The sequence below is a fragment of the Musa acuminata genome, chromosome BXJ2-4 (assembly GCF_036884655.1).
Source record: "Musa acuminata AAA Group cultivar baxijiao chromosome BXJ2-4, Cavendish_Baxijiao_AAA, whole genome shotgun sequence".
Taxonomy (NCBI): Eukaryota; Viridiplantae; Streptophyta; class Magnoliopsida; order Zingiberales; family Musaceae; genus Musa; species Musa acuminata.
The window spans coordinates 9,093,734-9,115,309 of record NC_088341.1 but is presented as its reverse complement, the minus strand read 5'-3'; the positions used below and the strand labels follow the sequence as shown (position 1 = coordinate 9,115,309).

Genomic DNA, 21,576 nt, shown 5'->3' with positions numbered 1-21,576 from the left:
TTGGTCACACTTGCCATATTTTCAAGTTGGTCAAACTATCAAGGAAGTCACGTCAATAAGGCAGCTGTCGTGACTTGAAGTCAATCATGCTTCTTCAAGACGATTATTTCCTCGAGTCAATTGTAAATCCTCTAGGTCAACCAAGGCTTAGAAGGTGCATTTTCAAGTCGATCGCATCCCCAAGTCAACCAAGCCTCAAAGGTCGTCGCATCAACAACTCCAAGTTAGCCATGCATCCCTAAGTTAACCATACATCATCATTAAGGCGATCATAGTTTGGCTCAAAGTTATCGTACTTTCCTTAAGTTGGTCATGTGCCCTCAATGTGATCATATCAGTCGGACAACCACAACTCCAACTCTTGCTTCTTCAAGTTGGTTGCACCTCTTGCATCTTTATATCATTCATGACCTCAAGGCGGTCTTGCTGTCAAGGTGGTCGCAACTCCAAGACGATCGTGCTTCTTCAACTCGGACACGTGTTGACAAGATTATCATAGCCCAACTCTTAAATTGATTATACTTCTTCAAGTCAATTGCTCTCTCAAATTAGCTATGTGACTTCAAGTTAATCATAACACCAAGTCGGTCACATCTTCAAGTTGACTATCGTTATGTTTGAGAACATATTTATATTTTTAATGTATATTTATTCAAAGTTCATTAGTCATTTATTAGGTGTCAACTCAAACAATACTTCCATAAACTATGCTTCTTGTAATATATTGTATGCTTATTCTTTTCTCTCAATAATTTTTATCTTATTATGAAATTTATAAAATTGATAAGTGATAAATATTCTTATCTAAATCATAAACTTCTTTCAAATTATGAAATTTAAATTTAAACATGTTTATACATTTCTATATAATTTTAAAAATAACCAATTTTAAGTGCTAAGAAGTAAATTCTTGAGGATACCAAATAAGAAGGACAAACTAATCTATACATTCTCAAGGAGCATTCAATTTTTAGAGGCAATAATATACCAAAGACAGCAAGGGGACAAGTCAACTTTATGGGTCATCAGTCATTTTTGACACTAACAATATTTTATCATACCGTAAAACTTCTCAAGTTGGATGTAGTTTGACATACAACTGAATCACTAAACAAGAAAAAACAAAGCACCATTTTTTCCCTAGACAAGCATAAATTTCAACTGTAGCAAATTATACAACATATAATGCTACTATTATTTTATCTCAAAATATCTCTGTTTTGTGCAGGGCAAACTAATAAGAAGCTGCAAAACTAAGCTATGGGTTCTTACTAATTAATCTTACAATACAGTAATACATTTCACCATGTCATCACAAAATATCAAGAACATAGAAAATATTGGCATGTCAAGGCTCTCATCTAGCAGATATATTAAGTGGATCCAAGAATGTGAGCAGCTCTCAGCTAGCACCATCTGAAATTTTAGTGATGTAAGCAGAGAACCCAGAATCTTACTCTGATCTTTTCATTTTTACATTCAGATTCATTTCCTTGTAAGAACCAACCTTCTCAGCCTCCTTCTGCAATGGCCTTCCAACAGAGGATCTTCTTTGGCACTCCTGATTCCCGAGTTCTGAAGACCCAATTGAATTCTGCCTCTCATTCTTTACTCGTTCAACAAAAATATTTGTTATGGAAGAAGTAGAACAATCTCCATGAGTAATAGCTTCTACATGCAAATTTTCATTCTTGATTGTATAAACTAAAAATTTGGCATCCTCCATCTTGACTGAGTCCTCCGTAGGCTCACATGATTCAGACTTTAAATAACCGGATCTCCTCCACAAGGAATTTATGCTTTAAAAAAAATGCTCAAATTTTAAATACTAAAAAGCAGGAACCATTCTAAAGCTATATAAAACATGGATTACCTTCTTCCATCAATCTTTTCCTCTGATGGCACCTGACAAGTCACTAGAAGTATGGCATCATCAATCTTGTGCAACTCCATAGATTCATTTGATTCAGATTTCAAACTACAAGATCTTATTCGGAAGGAACTTCTGCAAAAATAAAATAGGTACGAGTTCAATGCTGCTCTCGAGAGAAAAAAAAAAGGGGGAGGCCTATAGCTTAATCAGAATTTGCATTACCTTCTTCCCACAACCTTTTTCTCTAGGCCCACTCGATGGGTCATTGGAGATCTGCCATCATCTCTTTTGAGCAAGTCATTCACAAATTCACATGATTCAGACTTCAAGCCACTGGATTTTGTTCGTAAGGACCTCCTTCTTCATTAGAATGCATCAGAATTTATATTGTCGTTAAAGATTAACAAACTATTCAAAGCTTATCCAAAACATGAATTACCTTCTACCATCAACCTTTCCCTCTGATGCCACTTGATGAACCAAAGCGGTAGGGCCTAAAGCTGCAGAACCATACAACTGATATAAGAATGAAGAACAAACACAGAGATTTGAAATCCGATGCAGAACCACTAATTTCACTCATAGTGGTGAGTTGAATTACACTGTGGTTTTAACTTGCGCTTCTTATTGGGATTGCAGATTTTCTTGTCATTAGCAAGTTGAGTTGCATTTGCTTCAACCTCCTCACACTTGGTGCTTCCTACCTTTTGCAATTTGTAGAAAGAAAAATAACAGTATGAGCAAAAATAGGGCAGCCTGAATGTAAACAAAACAAGGCATTGGATACCTCTAAGCCAATTTTGTTAAGGAGATCTTTGATCAATTTTTCTTTCTCCTAAGTTAGAGTAAAGAAAAAATATATATCACCATAGAGATTAAGAGAGGAGAAAACTAATTATGAAACTATAATAATCCCCCTTACCTCTAATTCTGAAGTCTTTAGTTTAAGGATTGATAAGTTACAACCAAGCTCATGTTGTTAATACTTTTAGCTGCAACATGAAATAAACAAATAAATATTATCAATCAAAATAACTTGACATGCAACTTCAATCGATTGACACAAAGTAAATCAAATTAAATCGCCTATTATAGCAAACGAAAATCACAATGAGCCAAACCATAAGGCAAGAAAACATACTCTATCTTTCCCTAAGTTGAGCTCCTGCGAATCAAAAGACGAAACAGATAAAGAATGCATCTATTTTGCGAACTGAAACAATAAAGAAAATGGACAAGGAATCAACCCCTAGCATGTGTGAGTTAGCCCGGGCCAATTGCCAGTTTTGTTGACTGGTTTTCTGCAATTCAAATTGGAGTATTTGCAACTCAGTGCTACTCAGTTCTATGATTTTGATGCCAAAACAAACAACGGATCAAACCATATCAATCGATAACTGGACCAAGAATTTCGATGGACTATCTTTCAGTCAAGAAGTAATTTTTTTACAATTTACATACTTCTTTTCTGCAAGAAGCTTCAACAAGGCAGTATTTTCCTAGAATTACATTGTCATTAATTAGAATGCGTCAGAATTTACACTGTAGTTAAAGATTAACAAATTATTCAAAGCTTATCCAAAACATGAATTACCTTCTACCATCAACCTTTCCCTCTGTTGCCACTTGATGAACCAAAGTGGTAGGGCCTAAAGCTGCAGAACCATACAACTGATATAAGAATGAAGAACAAATACATAGAGATTTGAAATCAGATGCAGAACCACTTATTTCACTCATAGTGGTGAGTTGAATTACGCTGTTGTTTTAACTTGTGCTTCTTATTGGGACTACATATTTTCTGGTCATTAGCAAGTTGAGTTGCATTTGCTTCAACCTCTTAACACTTGGTGGTTCCTACCTTTTGCAATTTGTAGAAAGAAAAATAACAGTATGAGCAAAAAAAGGGCAGCCTGAATGTAAACAAAACAAGCCATTGGATACCTCTGAGCCAATTTTGTTAAGGAGATCTTTGATCAATTTTTGTTTCTCCTAAGTTAGAGTAAAGAAAAATTATATATCACTATAGAGATTAAGAGAGGAGCAAACAAATTATGAAACTAAAATAATCCCCCTTACCTCTAATTCTGAAGTCTTTAGTTTAAGGATTGATAAGGTACAACCAAGCTCATGTTGTAATACATTTAGCTGCAACATGAAATAAATAAATAAATATTATCAATCAAAATAACTTGACATGCAACTTCAATCGATTGACACAAAGTAAATCAAATTAAATCGCCTATGAGCCAAACCATAAGACAAGAAAACATACTCTTTCTTTCCCCGAGTTGAGCTCCTGCGAATCAAAAGACGAAACAGATAAAGAATAAATCTTTTTTGCGAACTGAAACAATAAAGAAAATGAACAAGGAATCGACCGCTAGCATGTGTGAGTTAGCCCGGGCCAATTGCCAGTTTTGTTGACTGGTTTTCAACAATTCAAATTGGAGTTTTTGCAACTTGGTGCTACTCAGTTCTATGATTTTGCTGCCAAAACGAACAACAGATGAAACCATATCAATCGATAGCTGGTCCAAGAATTTCGACGGACTATTTTTCAGTCAAGAAGTAATTTTTTTACAATTTAAATACTTCTTTTCTGCAAGAAGCTTCAACAAGGCAGTATTTTCCTGGAATTCATATTGATCATGTAAAGAAAAAAGCATTTTCAAACATCTTTTTTAGAAACAAACACTAAATGCTGATGAAGAATGAAAGAAAGATGAAAAAGGAAGACCAAAAAGAAAATCTCCAAAGGTACCTTCATGAGCTGGACGATTCAATCTTTGGAGATCGGGCAAGAAATCACATTCGAGTTACCTTGATCGACATCGGCACCCATCATTCCGGCCGTCCCCGAACTCACCGTGTTGGTGATGTCGGACAATCTTTTTCCTCGCAGCGGCGCTTCGGACCAAGGGCAGCACATCATGCGATTTGATTCTACTATAAGGCAAGCAAACCCAGCATCAAACGCTAAACCTAACCCTAACTCGGATAGTAGGGAAGAATCCGAGGATCAAACTCTATGAATCGAGAAGAGAGAAAAATGCACCGGAGGCGTCCGCATTGGTGTGGATCAGCGAGCGAGGAAGAGGACCAGCGTCCATGGACAGACCAACGAGGACAAGGAACACGACCGCACTCCGAAGAAGCAGCTTTCTTCCTCCCTGTGCCTTGATCAAGGAAATAAGAAGGAAAAGAACGAGAAAAAGATGAAGATTTTGGGACAGAGAGAGCAGAAGAACACGAAGCAAGAAAGAACAAAAGAGCAGCCCGATCGCGATCGAAGAAGGAAAGAATGCCGAGAGCGAAAAAAAATTTGGACCATTTCTCGATTTGTGCGTGTCATCCTTACGCAGGGGCCATGCTAATCTTCTCTGTATCGTTCCAATTTTATCGGATGTCTCCGAAGAGACACCATCTGCCCCAACTCTGCGGTATAAGAACACGCGCACCAATCGCCTCATTACCGATATGGGATTAAAAATAAATATTCTTACCACGTGCCCAAATCTGAACCGTCGCTTTGTCGAACGAACGGCATCTGCTTAACTGATCGACTGCATCCTCCTCGAACAATCCCCAAACGCATCGAACCCGTCCTTTCTCATCCGCCCAGATCGTAAAGCTTGGTTGACTTGGTTGACCAAGCTTCGATGCACAGCTTTGGGCTGGGCTTCTAACACGTAATAAACATGTCCAATTCTCGAACCCATGGTCAAATCATATTTTGTGGGGGTCAACACAATCGATCAACAATGCAGTCAATGCTGATTTATTTCACAGAGAAGAAATCTATGATGAATTCATGTTTGCCCACACTTTGGTGAGATGGACTTCTAACACAGCACACTCACCATCTTATGACGTGTATACGTGGCTTCACTAAATAAACACTTTGATAAATTGAGTGTCCATTTTTATCTGCATCATCTGCTTTCTGCAAATCAACAATCCATACTGGTTTTGATCTTTCTTCTCCAAGTGAAAGGAGATGGTTGAGAGTTTAGGCTTCTCAGCATCTGTTTCCCCGCTTGAAGTGGTCCTGGTGAGGTCACTCGATAGGAAGGACACTCAAGAGAGAGAGAGAAAGATTAGGCAGCAACACCTTTGATCTGTAAGGCAGCTCCACAAAAAGGCCCATCCCTTGGCAAAGGAGATCTCAAGATAAGGGGAGTAGAAAGAGGAGAGGGGAAGATTAAGAGAACACACTCACACGGAAAGGAAAGGACAAAAAGCCTCCTGTCTCCCCTAGGGTTCTTTAAAGGTGTGCAATGGTAATGGTGGCCTCTCCTCAGCACAGAGTCACATGGAGAACAGCTCCACTAGGGAAACAATTACCATCCATCATTGATCACATTGCTCACTTTTTATCATCTGAGTGATAAAGGTCAAACTCTAATGGGTTCCTAACCCCCACTGTGCGCCCTTTTCCCCCATGATTGATGTCTCAACTTGTCAATCTAAGCCAAGGGCCTTTTTCTGCTACAGCTGGAGTAGTTTATGAGAACAACTATTTGACCTGGTTGCTATAGTTAATGAACACACATTCGGAGACCAGTACTTGCAGGAGAGGCCCAGTAGCTACATTAGAAAAGCACTTCGTTAATCAAGAATGGATCACAGAAGATAACAGATGTCCGTGAAATGTGTGCAGTAAGATTCTCCTATTTCCTGTTTATATTATCAGTTTAATAATGTGGTGATCAATGGTTGCTGTCATGGTATTACGATGAAGCATGGATCACTCTTAGTAATTTGCCATATGAGATTTGGCACCTGGATGGAGCCACCGGAACTGTGATGATGCTTCCAAAGGAAAACAAAAACAAAAGTCCTTTTGTCTTCGGCTGTTTGATGATGGCAAAAGCATTGTTAAAGTGGAATTGGGATCCTTTTTTTTTCTTTTATCTCGTCGAGTACGTACAACCTAGTTAATCATTGTCGAATATAAGATATGGCTCATTTTAGCATTATCCACATAGGCGACCATACGTCCTCCACGTTGTTCGGCGCCGTACAAGTCGGCGCTGAACACTACGGATCCATTTCGGAAAGTTCTGAATGGCGCCGCACGATCGAAACCCGTATGGGTCGGTCGGTGCTCGTCTGCAGGAAATGCGCCATCCTACTCGACGTTGTACAAGTCGACCCCCAAACCCAAACTCCCAAGCATGGCGGTGGGAAGATAAGCAAAAAAAACTCAAAAATCTCACCCAAAAGATCCAAGATTTGGTCAAAAACTAAAATTCCCGCCAAAGCCAAAGTCAGTCAACTTTCGCTCCGTCTCCCAAAAAGCCGAAAATCAAAAATTTCTCGCTCGAAGGCATCTTGTAGGGGTCGGTACCTTCCCCTCGCTCATCCAAGCCAATGCCCGAGCAGTGTTGCTCATCCAGTCATGTGTAGTCCTTCGTCGCTTGGCTCGATCATTATCAGAGTAGCTACTTGGCCAAACAGGGGCCCGAGTAGTGTTGCTCGGCCAGTCATGTGCAGTCCATCATCGCTTGGCTCGATCATTATCATAGTAGTTGCTCAGCCAAACAGGGGTCCGAGTAGTGCTGCTCGGCCAAGCCAATGCCCGAGCAGTTTTGCTTAGCTAGTCATGTGTCGTCCATCGTCGCTTGGCTCGATCATTATCATAGTAGTTGCTCGGCCAAATAGGAGCCCGAGTAGTGCTGCTTGGCCAAGCCAATGCTCGAGCCACATTGCTCGGCCATGCCATTCCCTAGTGCCTAAGTAGTGTTGCTCGGCTAGTAATGTATAGTCCATCGTCGCTTGGCTCGATCATTATCAGAGCAGTTGCTATGCCAAACATGGTCCCGAGTAGTGTTGCTCGGTCAAGCCATTCCCCAATGCCCGAGCCACATTGCTCGGCCAAGCCATTGCCTGAGTAGTGTTGCTCGGCCAGTCATGTGCAGTCCATCGTTGCTTGGCTCGATCATTATCAAAGTAGTTGCTCAGCCAAACAGGGGTCCGAGTAGTGCTGCTCGGCCAAGCCAATGCCCGAGCAGTTTTGCTTAGCTAGTCATGTGTCGTCCATCGTCGCTTGGCTCGATCATTATCATAGTAGTTGCTCGGCCAAATAGGAGCCCGAGTAGTGCTGCTTGGCCAAGCCAATGCTCGAGCCACATTGCTCGGTCATGCCATTCCCTAGTGCCTAAGTAGTGTTGCTCGGCTAGTAATGTATAGTCCATCGTCGCTTGGCTCGATCATTATCAGAGCAGTTGCTATGCCAAACATGGTCCCGAGTAGTGTTGCTCGGTCAAGCCTTTCCCCAATGCCCGAGCCACATTGCTCGCCCAAGCCATTGCCCGAGTAGTGTTGCTCGGCCAGTCATGTGCAGTCCATCATCGCTTGGCTCGATCATTATCATAGTAGTTGCTCAGCCAAACAGGGGTCCGAGTAGTGCTGCTCGGCCAAGCCAATGCCCGAGCAGTTTTGCTTAGCTAGTCATGTGTCGTCCATCGTCGCTTGGCTCGATCATTATCATAGTAGTTGCTCGGCCAAATAGGAGCCCGAGTAGTGCTGCTTGGCCAAGCCAATGCTCGAGCCACATTGCTCGGCCATGCCATTCCCTAGTGCCTAAGTAGTGTTGCTCGGCTAGTAATGTATAGTCCATCGTCGCTTGGCTCGATCATTATCAGAGCAGTTGCTATGCCACACATGGGCCCGAGTAGTGCTGCTCGGCCAAGCCGATGCCCGAGCCACATTGCTCGGTCAAGCCATTCCCCAATGCTCGAGTAGTGTTGCTCGACTAAGCCAATGGTTGTGTAGTGTTGCTTAACCGGTCATGTGTAGTCCATCGTCGCTTGGCTCGATCATTATCAGAGTAGTTGCTTGGCTAAACAAAGGCCTGAATAGTGTTGCTCGGCCAAGCCAGTGCCCGAGCCACATTGCTTAGCCATGCCAGTCACTAGTACCCAAGTAGTGTTGCTCAACCAAGCCAGCGCCCGAGCCACATTGCTTGGTCAGGCCAGTCCCCAACGCTTAAGTAGTGTTGCTCGGCCAAGCTAGTGCCCGAGCCACATTGCTCGGCCAGGCCAGTCCCTAATGCCCGAGTAGTGCTACTCGACCAAGTCAGTGCTCGAGCCACATTGCTCAGCTAGACCAGTCCTAGGTGCCCGAGTAGTGTTGCTTGCCAAGCCAGTGCCCGACCACTGTTGCTCGGATAGTTATCTGCAATCCATCATCGCTTGGCTCAATTATCATAACAACTACTCGACCAAGCCAGTGTTCGAGCCTAATTGCTCGGCCAGACCAAAGTCAGTCAACTTTCGCTCCGTCTCCCAAAAAGCCGAAAATCAAAAATTTCTCGCTCGAAGGCATCTTGTAGGGGTCGGTACCTTCCCCTCGCTCATCCAAGCCAATGCCCGAGCAGTGTTGCTCATCCAGTCATGTGTAGTCCTTCGTCGCTTGGCTCGATCATTATCAGAGTAGCTACTTGGCCAAACAGAGGCCCAAGTAGTGTTGCTCGGCCAGTCATGTGCAGTCCATCATCGCTTGGCTCGATCATTATCATAGTAGTTGCTTAGCCAAACAGGGGTCTGAGTAGTGCTGCTCAGCCAAGCCAATGCCCGAGCAGTTTTGCTTAGCTAGTCATGTGTCGTCCATCGTCGCTTGGCTCGATCATTATCATAGTAGTTGCTCGGCCAAACAGGAGCCCGAGTAGTGCTGCTTGGCCAAGCCAATGCTCGAGCCACATTGCTCGGCCATGCCATTCACTAGTGCCTAAGTAGTGTTGCTCGGCTAGTAATGTATAGTCCATCGTCGCTTGGCTCGATCATTATCAGGGCAGTTGCTATGCCAAACATGGTCCCGAGTAGTGCTGCTCGGTCAAGCCATTCCCCAATGCCCGAGCCACATTGCTCGGCCAAGCCATTGCCCGAGTAGTGTTGCTCGGCCAGTCATGTGCAGTCCATCGTCGCTTGGCTCGATCATTATCATAGTAGTTGCTCAGCCAAACAGGGGTCCGAGTAGTGCTGCTCGGCCAAGCCAATGCCCGAGCAGTTTTGCTTAGCTAGTCATGTGTCGTCCATCGTCGCTTGGCTCGATCATTATCATAGTAGTTGCTCGGCCAAACAGGAGCCCGGGTAGTGCTGCTTGGCCAAGCCAATGCTCGAGCCTCATTGCTCGGCCATGCCATTGCCTAGTGCCTAAGTAGTGTTGCTCGGCTAGTAATGTATAGTCCATCGTCGCTTGGCTCGATCATTATCAGAGCAGTTGCTATGCCAAACATGGGCCCGAGTAGTGCTGCTCGGCCAAGCCGATGCCCGAGCCACATTGCTCGGTCAAGCCATTCCCCAATGCTCGAGTAGTATTGCTCGACTAAGCCAATGGTTGTGTAGTGTTGCTTAACCGGTCATGTGTAGTCCATCGTCGCTTGGCTCGATCATTATCAGAGTAGTTGCTTGGCTAAACAAAGGCCTGAATAGTGTTGCTCGGCCAAGCCAGTGCCCGAGACGCATTGCTCAGCCATGCCAATCACTAGTACCCGAGAAGTGTTGCTCAACCAAGCCAGAGCCCGAGCCACATTGCTTGGTCAGGCCAGTCCCCAACGCTTGAGTAGTGTTGCTCAGCCAAGCTAGTGCCCGAGCCACATTGCTCGGCCAGGCCAGTCCCTAATGCCCGAGTAGTGCTACTCGACCAAGCCAGTGCCTGAGCCACATTGCTCAGCTAGACCAGTCCTAGGTGCCCGAGTAGTGTTGCTTGCCAAGCCAGTGCCCGACCAGTGTTGCTCGGATAGTCATCTGCAATCCATCATCGCTTGGCTCAATTATCATAGCAACTACTCAACCAAGCCAGTGCTCGAGCCTCATTGCTCGGCCAGGCCAGTCCTAAGTGCCCGAGTAGTGTTGTTCAGCCAAGCCAGTGCCCGAGCCACATTGCTCGGCCAGGCCAGTCCCTAGTGCTCGAGTAGTGTTGCTCGTCCAAGCTAGTGCCCGAGCCACATTGCTCTGCTAGGCTAGTCCCCAGTGCTCGAGTAGTGTTGCTCGACCAGTCAAGTGCAGTCATCGTCCTTGTCTCGATCATTATCAGAGCAGCTGCTCGACCAAGCCATTGCCCAAGCCACATTACTTAGTCAGGCCAGTCTCAAGTGCTCGGGTAGTGTTGCTCGACCAAATAGAGGCCCGAGTAGTGTTGCTCGACTAAGCCAGTGCCCAAGCCACATTGCTCGGCGAGGCCAGTTCCCAATGCCCGAGTAATGTTGCTTGGCCAAGCCAGTGCCTAAGCAGTGTTGCTCGGCCAATCATGTGCAGTCCATCGTTACTTGGCTTTAACATTATCAGAGCAACTACTCGGCCAAATAGGAGCCCGGGTAGTGCTGCTCGACCAAGCCAGTGCCCGAGCCACATTTCTCGACTGGGCCAGTTCCCAGTGCTCGAGTAGTGTTGCTCGGTCAGTCATACCACAAAACTCAGAGCGGCACTACACGGCGCCAACCCATACGGGTTAGTCGGCACCCGTCCGCTAGGTACAAGCCACCCTCCCGAGGAGTTGACAACCATTAAAGGACCATGTACGACTAACCACCCCCTTCGCAAATATAAAAGTCAACCCTCTGACGAATGAGAGAGGACTTCATACATTCAACTCGCTCTTATTCCACTCAACTCTAACGTAAGCTACGGAGGGGTCGAGTCGGGAAATCTCTCTCCCGACCCCGACCTGAGTGTAGGGGCTGGCAATGACGAAGCAAGCAACGAGGACCATGACCCAATCTGACCCGACACTCACTTTTGCTACCTGAGTCTCCGCGTTGGCAACCATGCACATCCGGGATTGGACCGAGCCGTACTTATTCCTCAGCCAACAATATGGACCTAAATCATCAAACAGAGTAATCTGATTTCCTCTAAATAATTTCCTTACCATAAACCTGTTTACAGTCTTTAAAAGATGGGCTCCGATGTCTCTTTTGCTTATACTGCTCAAATCACTATGATTAGCAACTTTACTTGACATGAAGAAGACAAAGCTTCAGATGTGCAGCAACTGAACTTAGAGATGGCCCTGGCAAACTTCAGATCATTCAAGTTGTCCTTCAAGTTCTAGCATTAAAGATTCTAGTAGTCTTATTAACATTTGCTAATGGCTGATGATTCCCTGCGATACAAGCATATCAGAATAAGAAAAGAGAACTTTCCATCCAAGCCAAGGCCTTATCCAGCAAAGCACTCAACAGAGCTTTCCACATTGATGAGTCATAGTGGATTGGATGCATGTCCTTGTCTTGTTAATGTTCACTAGAGGCAACATGGAGAGAGGATTCTTCTAATGTTCTTCTCATCATGATCATAGGATATCTGGTCCAAAACAGGCTTAGTTGATGGAGGGAGGTTGCAGAAACATATGGGAGGTTGGCATAGGCAGATACAGATGTCTCAGATCATATTACACTTCAGAGTGGGAGAATTGGAAAGAGGAGATGAAATCTGAGTAAAACATAGCATCATCCAAAGAATATAAAAAATGAAGTGGCCTTCTATCTCAGTCTGTATCAGAATTAGATCTTTTTCTTCTTCTCTACTCTTCCATTATTCTCTTCTTCTTCACACATGAAGAAAAATACTGCCTCAACCCTATTATTCTTTAGCTCCCTTGATGTGTGCCATACTAAAATACAAGATGTGTAGCAGCCTCAAGGTCCTTTGAATTCATATCCTTTACTTCATAAGAAGTCATAGGTGAGTGAGATATAACTGGTACTAGTTTAAACAGGTGCATAAGATTGCCATTGCTAGATAAGATTTAGAAAGTGAGGGGAATATAAGAAGTCATGCTTCATAGAAGATCCTTACAAGTCCCAACTGAGAGCTACTCTAAACAATGCTTCTAACCTAGTTTAAAGTTGGTTTTTCCTCTTAAGTCGACTGTGCCTCTTAAGTCAGTCATGCGACCAAGTCAGTTGAGCCTTCAAGGCAATCACATCATAAAAATTGCCATGACTTGAAGTCAATAATGCTTCTTTGAGTCAATTGTTTCCTCAAGATCATGTATCCTTAAGTTGTTTGCAACTCATGTCGGCAATGCTTCTTCAAGTCAATTGCATCTTCAAGTCGGTCGAGCCTTAAAGGCAGTCGTGTTGTCAAGGCAACCGCAGCTCCAAGTTAGTCATACTTCTTCAAGTTGATTTTTTCATCAAATCGCTCATGCATCATCAAGATATATGCACCTTAACCTCCAAGCCAGCTTTGATTCTTCGAGCCAGTTATGTGTCCTCAAAATGGTAGAGCCATATCGACAAGACAATCACAACTCTAAGACGACATTGCCTCTTTAAGTTGGTTGCAACTTTATGTTGGTCACACTTGTGATATTTTCGAGTTGGTCAAGCCATAAGGTAGTCACTTCAATAAGACGGGGTCTTGACTTGAAGTCAATCATGCTTCTTCAAGACGATTGCTTCTTCGAGTCAATTATAAATCCTCAAGATGATTGTGACTCTAGGTCAACCAAGGCTTTAAAAAGTGCATTTTCAAGTCGATCGCATCATGACGATTGCAACTCCAAGTTAGCCATGCTTCCCTAACTTAACAATACATCATCAAGGCGACCGAAGTTCATTAGTCATTTATTAGGTCTCGACTCAAACAATACTTCGATAAACTATGCTCTTTGTAATTGCATGCTTTTTCTTTTCTCTCAATAATTTTTATCTTATTATGAATTTTTTAAAATTGAGAAGTAATAAATATTCTTATCTAAATCATAAACTTCTTTTAAATTATGATATTTAAATTTAAACATGTTTATATTTTTTATAAAATTTTAAAAATAACCAATTTTATATGCTAACAAGTAAAATCTTGAGGATACCAAACAAGAAGGACAAACTAATCTAGACATTCTTAAGGAGCATTTAAATTTTAGAGGTAATAACATTTCAGAGACTATAGGGGACGAGTCGACTTTATTGGCTCATCAGTCATTTTTGACACTAACAATATTTTATCATACTAGTATGTCATACAACTGAATCACTAAACAAGAAAAAACAAAGCACCATTTTTTCCCTGAGACAAGTATAAATTTCAACAGTAGCAAATCATACAACATATAATGCTACTACTATTTTATCTCAAAATATCTCTGTTTTGTGCAGGGCAAACTAAAAGGATGGAAAGAAGCTGCAAAACTAAGCTATGGGTTCCTACTAATTAATCTTACAATACAGTAATACATTTCACCATGTCATCATAAAATATCAAGAACATAGAAAACATTGGCATGTCCAGCTCTCATCTAGCAGATATATTAAGTGGATCCAAGAATGTGAGCAGCTCTCAGCTAGCACCATCTGAAATTTTAGTGATGTAAGAAGAGAACCCAGAATCTTACTCTGATCTTCGCATTTTTACATTCAGATTCATTTCCTTGTAAGAACCGACCTTCTCAGCCGCCTTCCGCAATGGCCTTCCAACAGAGGATCTTCTTTGGCCCTCCTGATTCCTGAGTTCTGAAAACCCAATTGAATTCTGCTTCTCATTCTTTACTCGTTCAACAGAAATATTTGATATGGAAGAAGTAGAACAATCTATATGAGCAATAGCTTCCTCATGCAAATTTTCATTCTTAATCGTATAAACTAAAAATTTGGCATCCTCCATCTTGACTGAGTTCTGTGTAGGCTCACATGATTCAGACTTTAAATAACCGGATCTCCTCCGCAAGGATTTTCTGCTTTAGAAAAAAATGCTCAAATTTTAAATACTAAAAAGCAGGAACCATTCCAAAGCCATATAAAACATGGATTACCTTCTTTCATCAATCTTTTCCTCTGATGGCACCTGACAAGTCACTGGAAGTATGACATCATCAATCTTGTGCAACTCCATAGATTCATTGGATTCAGATTTCAAACTACAGGATCTTGTTCGGAAGGAACTTCTGCAAAAATAAAATAGGTATGAGTTTCAATGCTGCTCTCCAGAGAAAAAAAAAGGGGGGGCCTATAGCTTAATCAGAATTTGCATTACCTTCTTCCCACAACCTTTTCCTCTAGGCCCACTCGATGGGTCATTAGAGATCTGCCATCATCACTTTTGAGCAAGTCATTCACAAATTCACATGATTCAGACTTCAAGCCACTGGATTTTGTTCGTAAGGACCTCCTTCTTCATTAGAATGCATTAGAATTGACATTGTCATTAAAGATTAACAAATTATTCAAAGCTTATCCAAAACATGAATTACCTTCTACCATCAACCTTTCCCTCTGATGCCACTTGATGAACCAAAGCGGTAGGGCCTAAAGCTGCAGAACCATACAACTGATATAAGAATGAAGAACAAATACATAGGGATTTGAAATCAGATGCAGAACCACTTATTTCACTCATAGTGGTGAGTTGAATTACGCTGTTGTTTTAACTTGCGCTTCTTATTGGGATTGCAGATTTTCTTGTCATTAGCAAGTTGAGTTGCATTTGCTTCAACCTCCTCACACTTGGTGCTTCCTACCTTTCGCAATTTGTAGAAAGAAAAATAACAGTATGAGCGAAAAAACGGCAGCCTGAATGTAAACAAAATAAGCCATTGGATACCTCTGAGCCAATTTTGTTAAGGAGTTCTTTGATCAATTTTTCTTTCTCCTAAGTTAGAGTAAAGAAAAAATATATATCACCATAGAGATTAAGAAAGGAGAAAACAAATTATGAAACTATAATAATCCCCCTTACCTCTAATTCTAAAGTCTTTAGTTTAAGGATTGATAAGGTACAACCAAGCTCATGTTGTAATACTTTTAGCTGCAACATGAAATAAATAAATAAATATTATCAATCAAAATATCTTGACATGCAACTTCAATCGATTGACACAAAGTAAATCATATTAAATCGCCTATTATAGCAAAACGAAAATCTCAATGAGCCAAACCATAAGACCAGAAAACATACTCTATCTTTCCCTATGTTGAGCTCCTGCGAATCAAAAGACGAAACAGATGAAGAATAAATCTTTTTTTGTGAACTGAAACAACAAAGAAAATGGACAGGGAATCAACCGCTAGCATGTGTGAGTTAGCCCGGGCCAACTGCCAGTTTTGTTGACTGGTTTTCTGCAATTCAAATTGGAGTTTTGGCAACTCGGTGCTACTCAGTTCTATGATTTTGCTGCCAAAACAAACAACGGATCAAACCATATCAATCGATCGCTGGTCCATGAATTTCGACGGACTATCTCTCAGTCAAGAAGTAATTTTGTCTTTTACAATATACATACTTCTTTTCTGCCAGAAGCTTCAACAAGGCAGTATTTTCCTGGAATTCATATTGATCATGTAAAGAAAAGAGCATTTTCAAAAATCTTTTTTAGAAACAAACACTAAATGCAGATGAAGAAGGAAAGAAAGATGAAAAAGGGAGCCCAAAAAGAAAATCTCCAAAGGTACCTTCATGAGCTGGACGATGCAATCTTTGGAGCTCGGGCAAGAAATCACATTCGAGTTACCTTGATCGACATCGGCACCCATCATTCCGGCCCTCCCCGAACTCACCGTGTTGGTGATGTCGGACAATCTTTTCCTCGCAGCGGCGCTTCCGACCAAGGGCAGCACATCATGCGCTTTCATCATGCGATTTGATTCTCCTATAAGGCAAGCAAACCCAGCATTAAACGCTAAACCTAACCCTAACCCAGATACTAGGGAAGAATCCGAGGATCAAACTCTATAAATCGAGAAGAGAGAAAAATGCACCGGATGCGTCCGCATTGGTGTGCGTCAGCGAGCGAGGAAGAGGACCAGCGTCCATGGACAGACCAACGAGGACAAGGAACACGACCGCACTCCCAAGAAGCAGCTTTCTTCCTCCCTCTGCCTTGATCAAGGAAATAAGAAGGAAATTAACGAGAAAAAGATCAAGATTTTGACGAGAAGGAGGCGGAGGGAGTAAGGCTCGGACGGCGGAGGCACGGGCTACAACGGCTCTCGGGAAGGATAACGACCGACGAATCTGACACCACCAAGCGATTCAAATTTTGAATAGTTTCTTGATGGGCTTCAACCACATTCTTATTGGGCTTAATGGACTCAATTTGGGTCAGGCTTGACCTCGCATAGAACAGATCAATATAGATGGATTAGATCAGATCAGATTGCAAATTGCAAATTGCATACACATTAAATGATTAACCCATCAATCACAAGAACCTGATGTCATTAATCTCCTTGCTGGACATAATAAATAAGCTTCATAAAATAAAAAATCATATTTGAGTTCTCTTTCACATTCTTGGAAAGTAAAAACATCATTAACCAACTGTAAAACCATACATGTCTGCACTTCTTGCTATAATGGAAGCATCACAAAATTCTTGTGCTGCACCATAAATATCAACAGTAAAGGGATATGATAAGGTTAGTCAAAGAGTCTGAAGACTACATTTAATTCCTATTGCACAAATTTCTTTCTTGTCCAACAACATGGATGATTTCAGAGCATCAGTTTCCAAGTTGCCAAGTTATATAATAGCTTAAAGTAGTCTTGCCACTCTACTAATGCATGTAGATCTTTCATGTGTAATTCACAAATTTTTGACATAAGAGTGACTAAATGTCATAATATATGGGGTAAAAGACTTCAAGGCTTTTAGGTCCTTGGAAATCTAAGAATAAGAATATTAAATTGGTGAAAATTCAGGTGTTACTGCAAAGGTAATTACTTAGCTGATACTGGATCTTGGGCAAGCACAATAGGTAATTAGTTTTTAGTCTGATGTACTAAAGCATTCAGTATAGCATGAAGGTAGAAAACTTAGTAGCAACCACACAAGATTGCTGGTAGCTTTCAAAATGGATTCAAGCAAATTTATGGAAGACAACCATTTTAACATCAACAGATTTGTTGTGAAAGCTTCATGCAGATGTCAGTATATAGCAGGATAATACTGTTCATATTAAAGGAGCCATCACATTAGCTGAAAGGGGTAATCAAAGGCACTGAAGCTTAAGCCCCAGTAAATAATCAGTTTGCATGACCTATCATTATTTTTCTTTAAAGAGTAGGCAAATCAAATGGTCCTTTCATGTGAAAAGAGGCTAATCTCCTACCAAAGAAAAACTCTAATATTGACCGATCCATTTGTAGAGGTAACGATGCTTAGTGATACGGTCTATTTTGGACCCAAGACACATCACAATCGACACCACATGCCAGGTCAGAATCCGTTCTAAATATTGCTCGGCACGTCTCGTCTTGGGAATCCTGAGACAACGCCACCCCCAAGACACACCAAATCAGAATCTGTACCAAGACACTGTTTGGCACATCCACCACGCCAACCCGAGTACCACCGACCCTTGTATAGTAATATAAAGACCTTTGGCCAGCATCTGTCTAAAGGGAGAGGCAAAATCAATTGAACACTCCACTGACTTGCTCGTCGGAGGGGCCAAAGTCGGGAATCACCCGACGAACGCATTTTTGCAGGAAAGTGGTCGCCCACGACCCGCGAGCGTCTCAACCTGGGAATCGCCATCCGGTGTATGAGGATGAGCTGCCAACCATCCTCGGAGACGGAGAGACATGGCTCTGCATAAACGACGCCCAGATCGGCAGACCGAGGAACGTTGGTCAACACCCCGTCACAAGAGCCCGATCGACCTCGGCATCCAACTCAACTGACAGAAGACTCCTGACATCGACCCGTGGACCAGGCCGTGATGACTCACTAGCCACGGCACATTTGTTCACTAATATTTTTGGCACTAGAAGGAGGGCCTGATCCACGGGTCCACGGGTCGATGTCGGGAGTCTTCTGTCGGCTGAACTGGATGCCGAGGTCGACCGGGCTCTCGCGATGGGGTGTTGATCAGCATTCCTCGGTCTGCCGATCCGGGCGCCGTTTATGTGGAGCCATGTCTCTCTGTCTTCGGGGTTGTTGGCATCTCGTTCTCGTACATCGGATGACAATTCTTAGGTTGAGACGCTCGTGGGTCGTGGGCGACCGCTTTCCTGCAAAAATGGCCTTCGTCGGGTGATTCCCGACTTTGGCCCCTCCGACGAGCAAGTCAGTAAAGTGTTCAATTGATTTTGCCTCTCCCTCTGGATAGATGCTGGCTAGAGGCCTTTATATTACTATACGAGGGTCGGTCGTACGTGGGTTGGCGTGGTGGACGTGCCAAACAGTGCCTTGATACGGATTCTGACTTGGCGTATCTTGGGGGCAACGCCATCTTAGGATTCCTGAGACGAGACGTGCCGAGCAACGCTTTAGTACGGATTCTGACCTAGCATGTGGCATCGGTTGTGATGTGTCTTGGGCCTAAAATAGGTCGTATCACTTCTCCCCCCCTCCAAGGCATGCCATGGGGTCCTTAAAGGGCCGAGAGGCAGGCCTGGGTCAGAGTGATGCGATTGCATGGATTGCTTACAAGGGGAAGCTGGATTGGCTCATCGTGGGGCAGTTTGGAGGGGCAGCGCCCCCTGCCTCTAGAAGGATTGACTCTGTTGATCAAGCAGTTAGGGCGTGACAAGGTGAGACCGATGTGTCGTAAGTCAGATAACCGGTTTGGCACGGCTCAGAGTCGGGGCCGATGAGTCACAAATCATGGGTCGTGTTAGGACGACTTAGTAGTGGATCAGCAAGTCGCGAATCGAGGATCGAGCTGGAGCGATTCGGTTAGAGATTTGATGACTCGCGAGTCAAAGATTGACGTGGGGCGACTTGGGCAATGGACTAGGCTGGCGAGGCGTGGCTTGAGCATCGGATTGGTCGAGATGCGTGGCTCGAGCGTCGGATTGGCCGAGATGCGACTCGAGCACTAGACTAGCTGCAAGGCATGGCTCGAGCGTTAGATTGATCGAGAGGCATAGCTCGGGCATTGGACTGGCCGAGACGCATGGCTCGGGCATCGGATTGGCCGCGATGTGTGCGTCGGGCATCAGATTGGCCGTGATGCATGCGTCGGGCATCAGATTGGCCGTGATGCATGCGTCGGGCATTAGATTGGCCGTGATGCGTGCATCAGGCATCAGATTGGTTGAGATGCATGGCTCGGGTGTCGGATTGGTTTTGATGCATGCCTCGGGCATTGGATTGGCCGTGATGTGTGTATCGGGCGTCGGAGTGGCCACGATGCGTGCATTAGGCGTCGGATTGGCCGGCAGGCATGGCTCGGGCATTAGATTTGGCCGAGATGCGACTCAGACGTGGGATTGGGCCGAGATGCGACTCGAGCATGGATTTGGCTGAGGTGCGACTTGGGCATTGGATTTGGTCAAGATGTGTGGCTCGGGCATTGGACTAGCCGAGACATGTGGCTCGGGCATTGGATTCACCGCGATGCATGTGTCGGGCGTCGGATTGGCCGCGATGCGTGCATCGGGCATCAGATTGTCTGAGATGCGTAGCTCTGGCGTCGAATTGGCCGAGAGGCGTGGCTCGGGCGTTGGATTTGGCCAAGATGCGACTCGGGCATGGGATTGGACCGAGATGTGACTTGGGCATGGATTTGGCCAAGATGCGACTCAGGTGTTGGATTTGGCTGAGATGCGTGGCTCGGGCATTGGATTTAGGTGTCGGCGGGTTGCAAGTCGGGAGTGAACTGGAGCGACCCGAGTGGAAGCTGGATTCTGGGAGCTGAGTGACTATACTCGGGCTTAGGCATTGGTGCCGACAGGTCACAAGTCAAGAGCAAACTAGAGCGACCCAGGCAGGAGCCAGACCTGGAGTCGAGTGATCATACTCAGGCTCAGGTTTCGATGCTGGCGGGTCACAAGTTGGGAGTGAACTGGAGCGACCCGGGCAAGAGTTGGATTCCGAGAGCTGAGTGACTATACTCAGGCTCAGGTTTCAGTGCCGACGGGTCACAAGTCGGGAGCGATCTGGAGCGACTCGGGCGAGAGCTGGGCCGGTGAGTCGCAGGTTGGGAACCGATCTGGAGCGACTCGGGCAAGAGATAGGCTGACGAGTCGTAGGTTGGGAATCGATCTGGAACGACTCGGGCAAGAGCTAGGCCGGTGAGTCACAGGTCGGGAACTACTCGTCGGTCGGGAACCGATTTGGAGTGATTCGAGCGAGAGCTGGGCCGACGAGCCAGCGGGCCTGTGGACCTCTTGTCGCGAGTGGTCTTTCAGGGGGAGATTTTGGATGACGAGGCGTCTTTCGATGGGTCCCCTGGGATGTGGAGTTGCTTCTCGGGGTTCCTTGAGATAGCGCCCGAGGTGACCTTTTTGGATCAAGTCCTCGATTTGGTTCTAGAGGTCACGACAATCTTCCGTGCCATGGTCGTAGTCCCGGTGGAACATGTTCAGAGGGAGAGGCGGGGGCCTCGGGAGTAGTAGCTCTTGTCAGTCGGGCCTCTGGCGGGGTTTCACCGAGGTTGCTGAAGTCGTTCCCCGGGATTGTTCCACCCTTGGCCTCTTGTTGTCCATGCGCTTTCCCGCCACCAGAGCTTTGACGACGATGTACTGGCTGGCGCATTGGAGCATCTTGGGGATGGTTACAAGCAGCTTCTCGATCAGCAACCAGAAGAACCTTGAAGGCTTCAAGCCCATCAGAAATGCATGCATGATTAAAGAGGGGTGAGCGTCCAGGAATCCCCGGATTTCTATGGCGAAACGTGCCACAAACTGAGAGAGCGACTCATCTTCGCGCGGAGATAACGCGAGCAAGGTGGCCATGGAAGGCCTAGGTCACATGCTGGTGAGGAGGTTCTGCTCGAACTCCCTAGCGAGTTGGTCGAAGGATGAGAT

General features: G+C 44.4%; 2 protein-coding genes and 1 non-coding gene across 3 annotated transcripts; all 3 read right to left on the bottom strand.

The window, feature by feature from the left end:
• Positions 1-1,118: 1,118 nt before the first annotated feature.
• On the bottom strand, positions 1,119-4,708 carry LOC135608683 (shugoshin-1-like). The gene is made up of 10 exons (XM_065101708.1): positions 4,697-4,708; positions 4,149-4,172; positions 3,953-4,021; positions 3,482-3,544; positions 2,661-2,708; positions 2,475-2,577; positions 2,313-2,373; positions 2,096-2,233; positions 1,874-2,005; positions 1,119-1,799 (listed from the first exon to the last, which is right to left on the bottom strand). Exons 1-10 carry the CDS (start codon positions 4,706-4,708, stop codon positions 1,454-1,456), a joined length of 996 nt encoding a protein of 331 aa, XP_064957780.1. The 3' UTR covers positions 1,119-1,453.
• Positions 4,709-5,192: 484 nt separating this feature from the next.
• Positions 5,193-5,295, bottom strand: LOC135611477 (U6 spliceosomal RNA). Its single transcript, XR_010486606.1, has one exon. It is a non-coding gene; the product is annotated as a U6 spliceosomal RNA (small nuclear RNA).
• Positions 5,296-13,898: 8,603 nt separating this feature from the next.
• On the bottom strand, positions 13,899-16,802 carry LOC135609898 (shugoshin-1-like). Its single transcript, XM_065103684.1, has 12 exons — positions 16,578-16,802; positions 16,272-16,468; positions 16,103-16,140; positions 15,885-15,993; positions 15,778-15,801; positions 15,559-15,627; positions 15,424-15,471; positions 15,238-15,340; positions 15,074-15,134; positions 14,857-14,994; positions 14,636-14,767; positions 13,899-14,557 (listed from the first exon to the last, which is right to left on the bottom strand). Exons 1-12 carry the CDS (start codon positions 16,630-16,632, stop codon positions 14,215-14,217), a joined length of 1,317 nt encoding a protein of 438 aa, XP_064959756.1. The 5' UTR covers positions 16,633-16,802; the 3' UTR covers positions 13,899-14,214.
• Positions 16,803-21,576: the final 4,774 nt, after the last annotated feature.

Excerpts from the sequence above, each read along its gene's own strand:
- LOC135608683 (XM_065101708.1), bottom strand. Across the intron at positions 4,022-4,148 it reads TCAACTCGGGGAAAGAAAGA|CTAAATGTATTACAACATGA; the intron begins GTATGTTTTCTT and ends TTCATGTTGCAG. Across the intron at positions 2,709-3,481 it reads AAGTGGCAACAGAGGGAAAG|GAGAAAGAAAAATTGATCAA; the intron begins GTTGATGGTAGA and ends ACTCTAACTTAG.
- LOC135609898 (XM_065103684.1), bottom strand. The coding sequence starts at position 16,632 with ATGGACGCTGGTCCTCTTCCTCGCTCGCTGACGCACACCAATGCGGAC. Across the intron at positions 16,469-16,577 it reads CACCAATGCGGACGCATCCG|GAGAATCAAATCGCATGATG; the intron begins GTGCATTTTTCT and ends CTTGCCTTATAG. Across the intron at positions 15,994-16,102 it reads AAGCTTCTGGCAGAAAAGAA|CAAAATCATAGAACTGAGTA; the intron begins GTATGTATATTG and ends TTGTTTTGGCAG.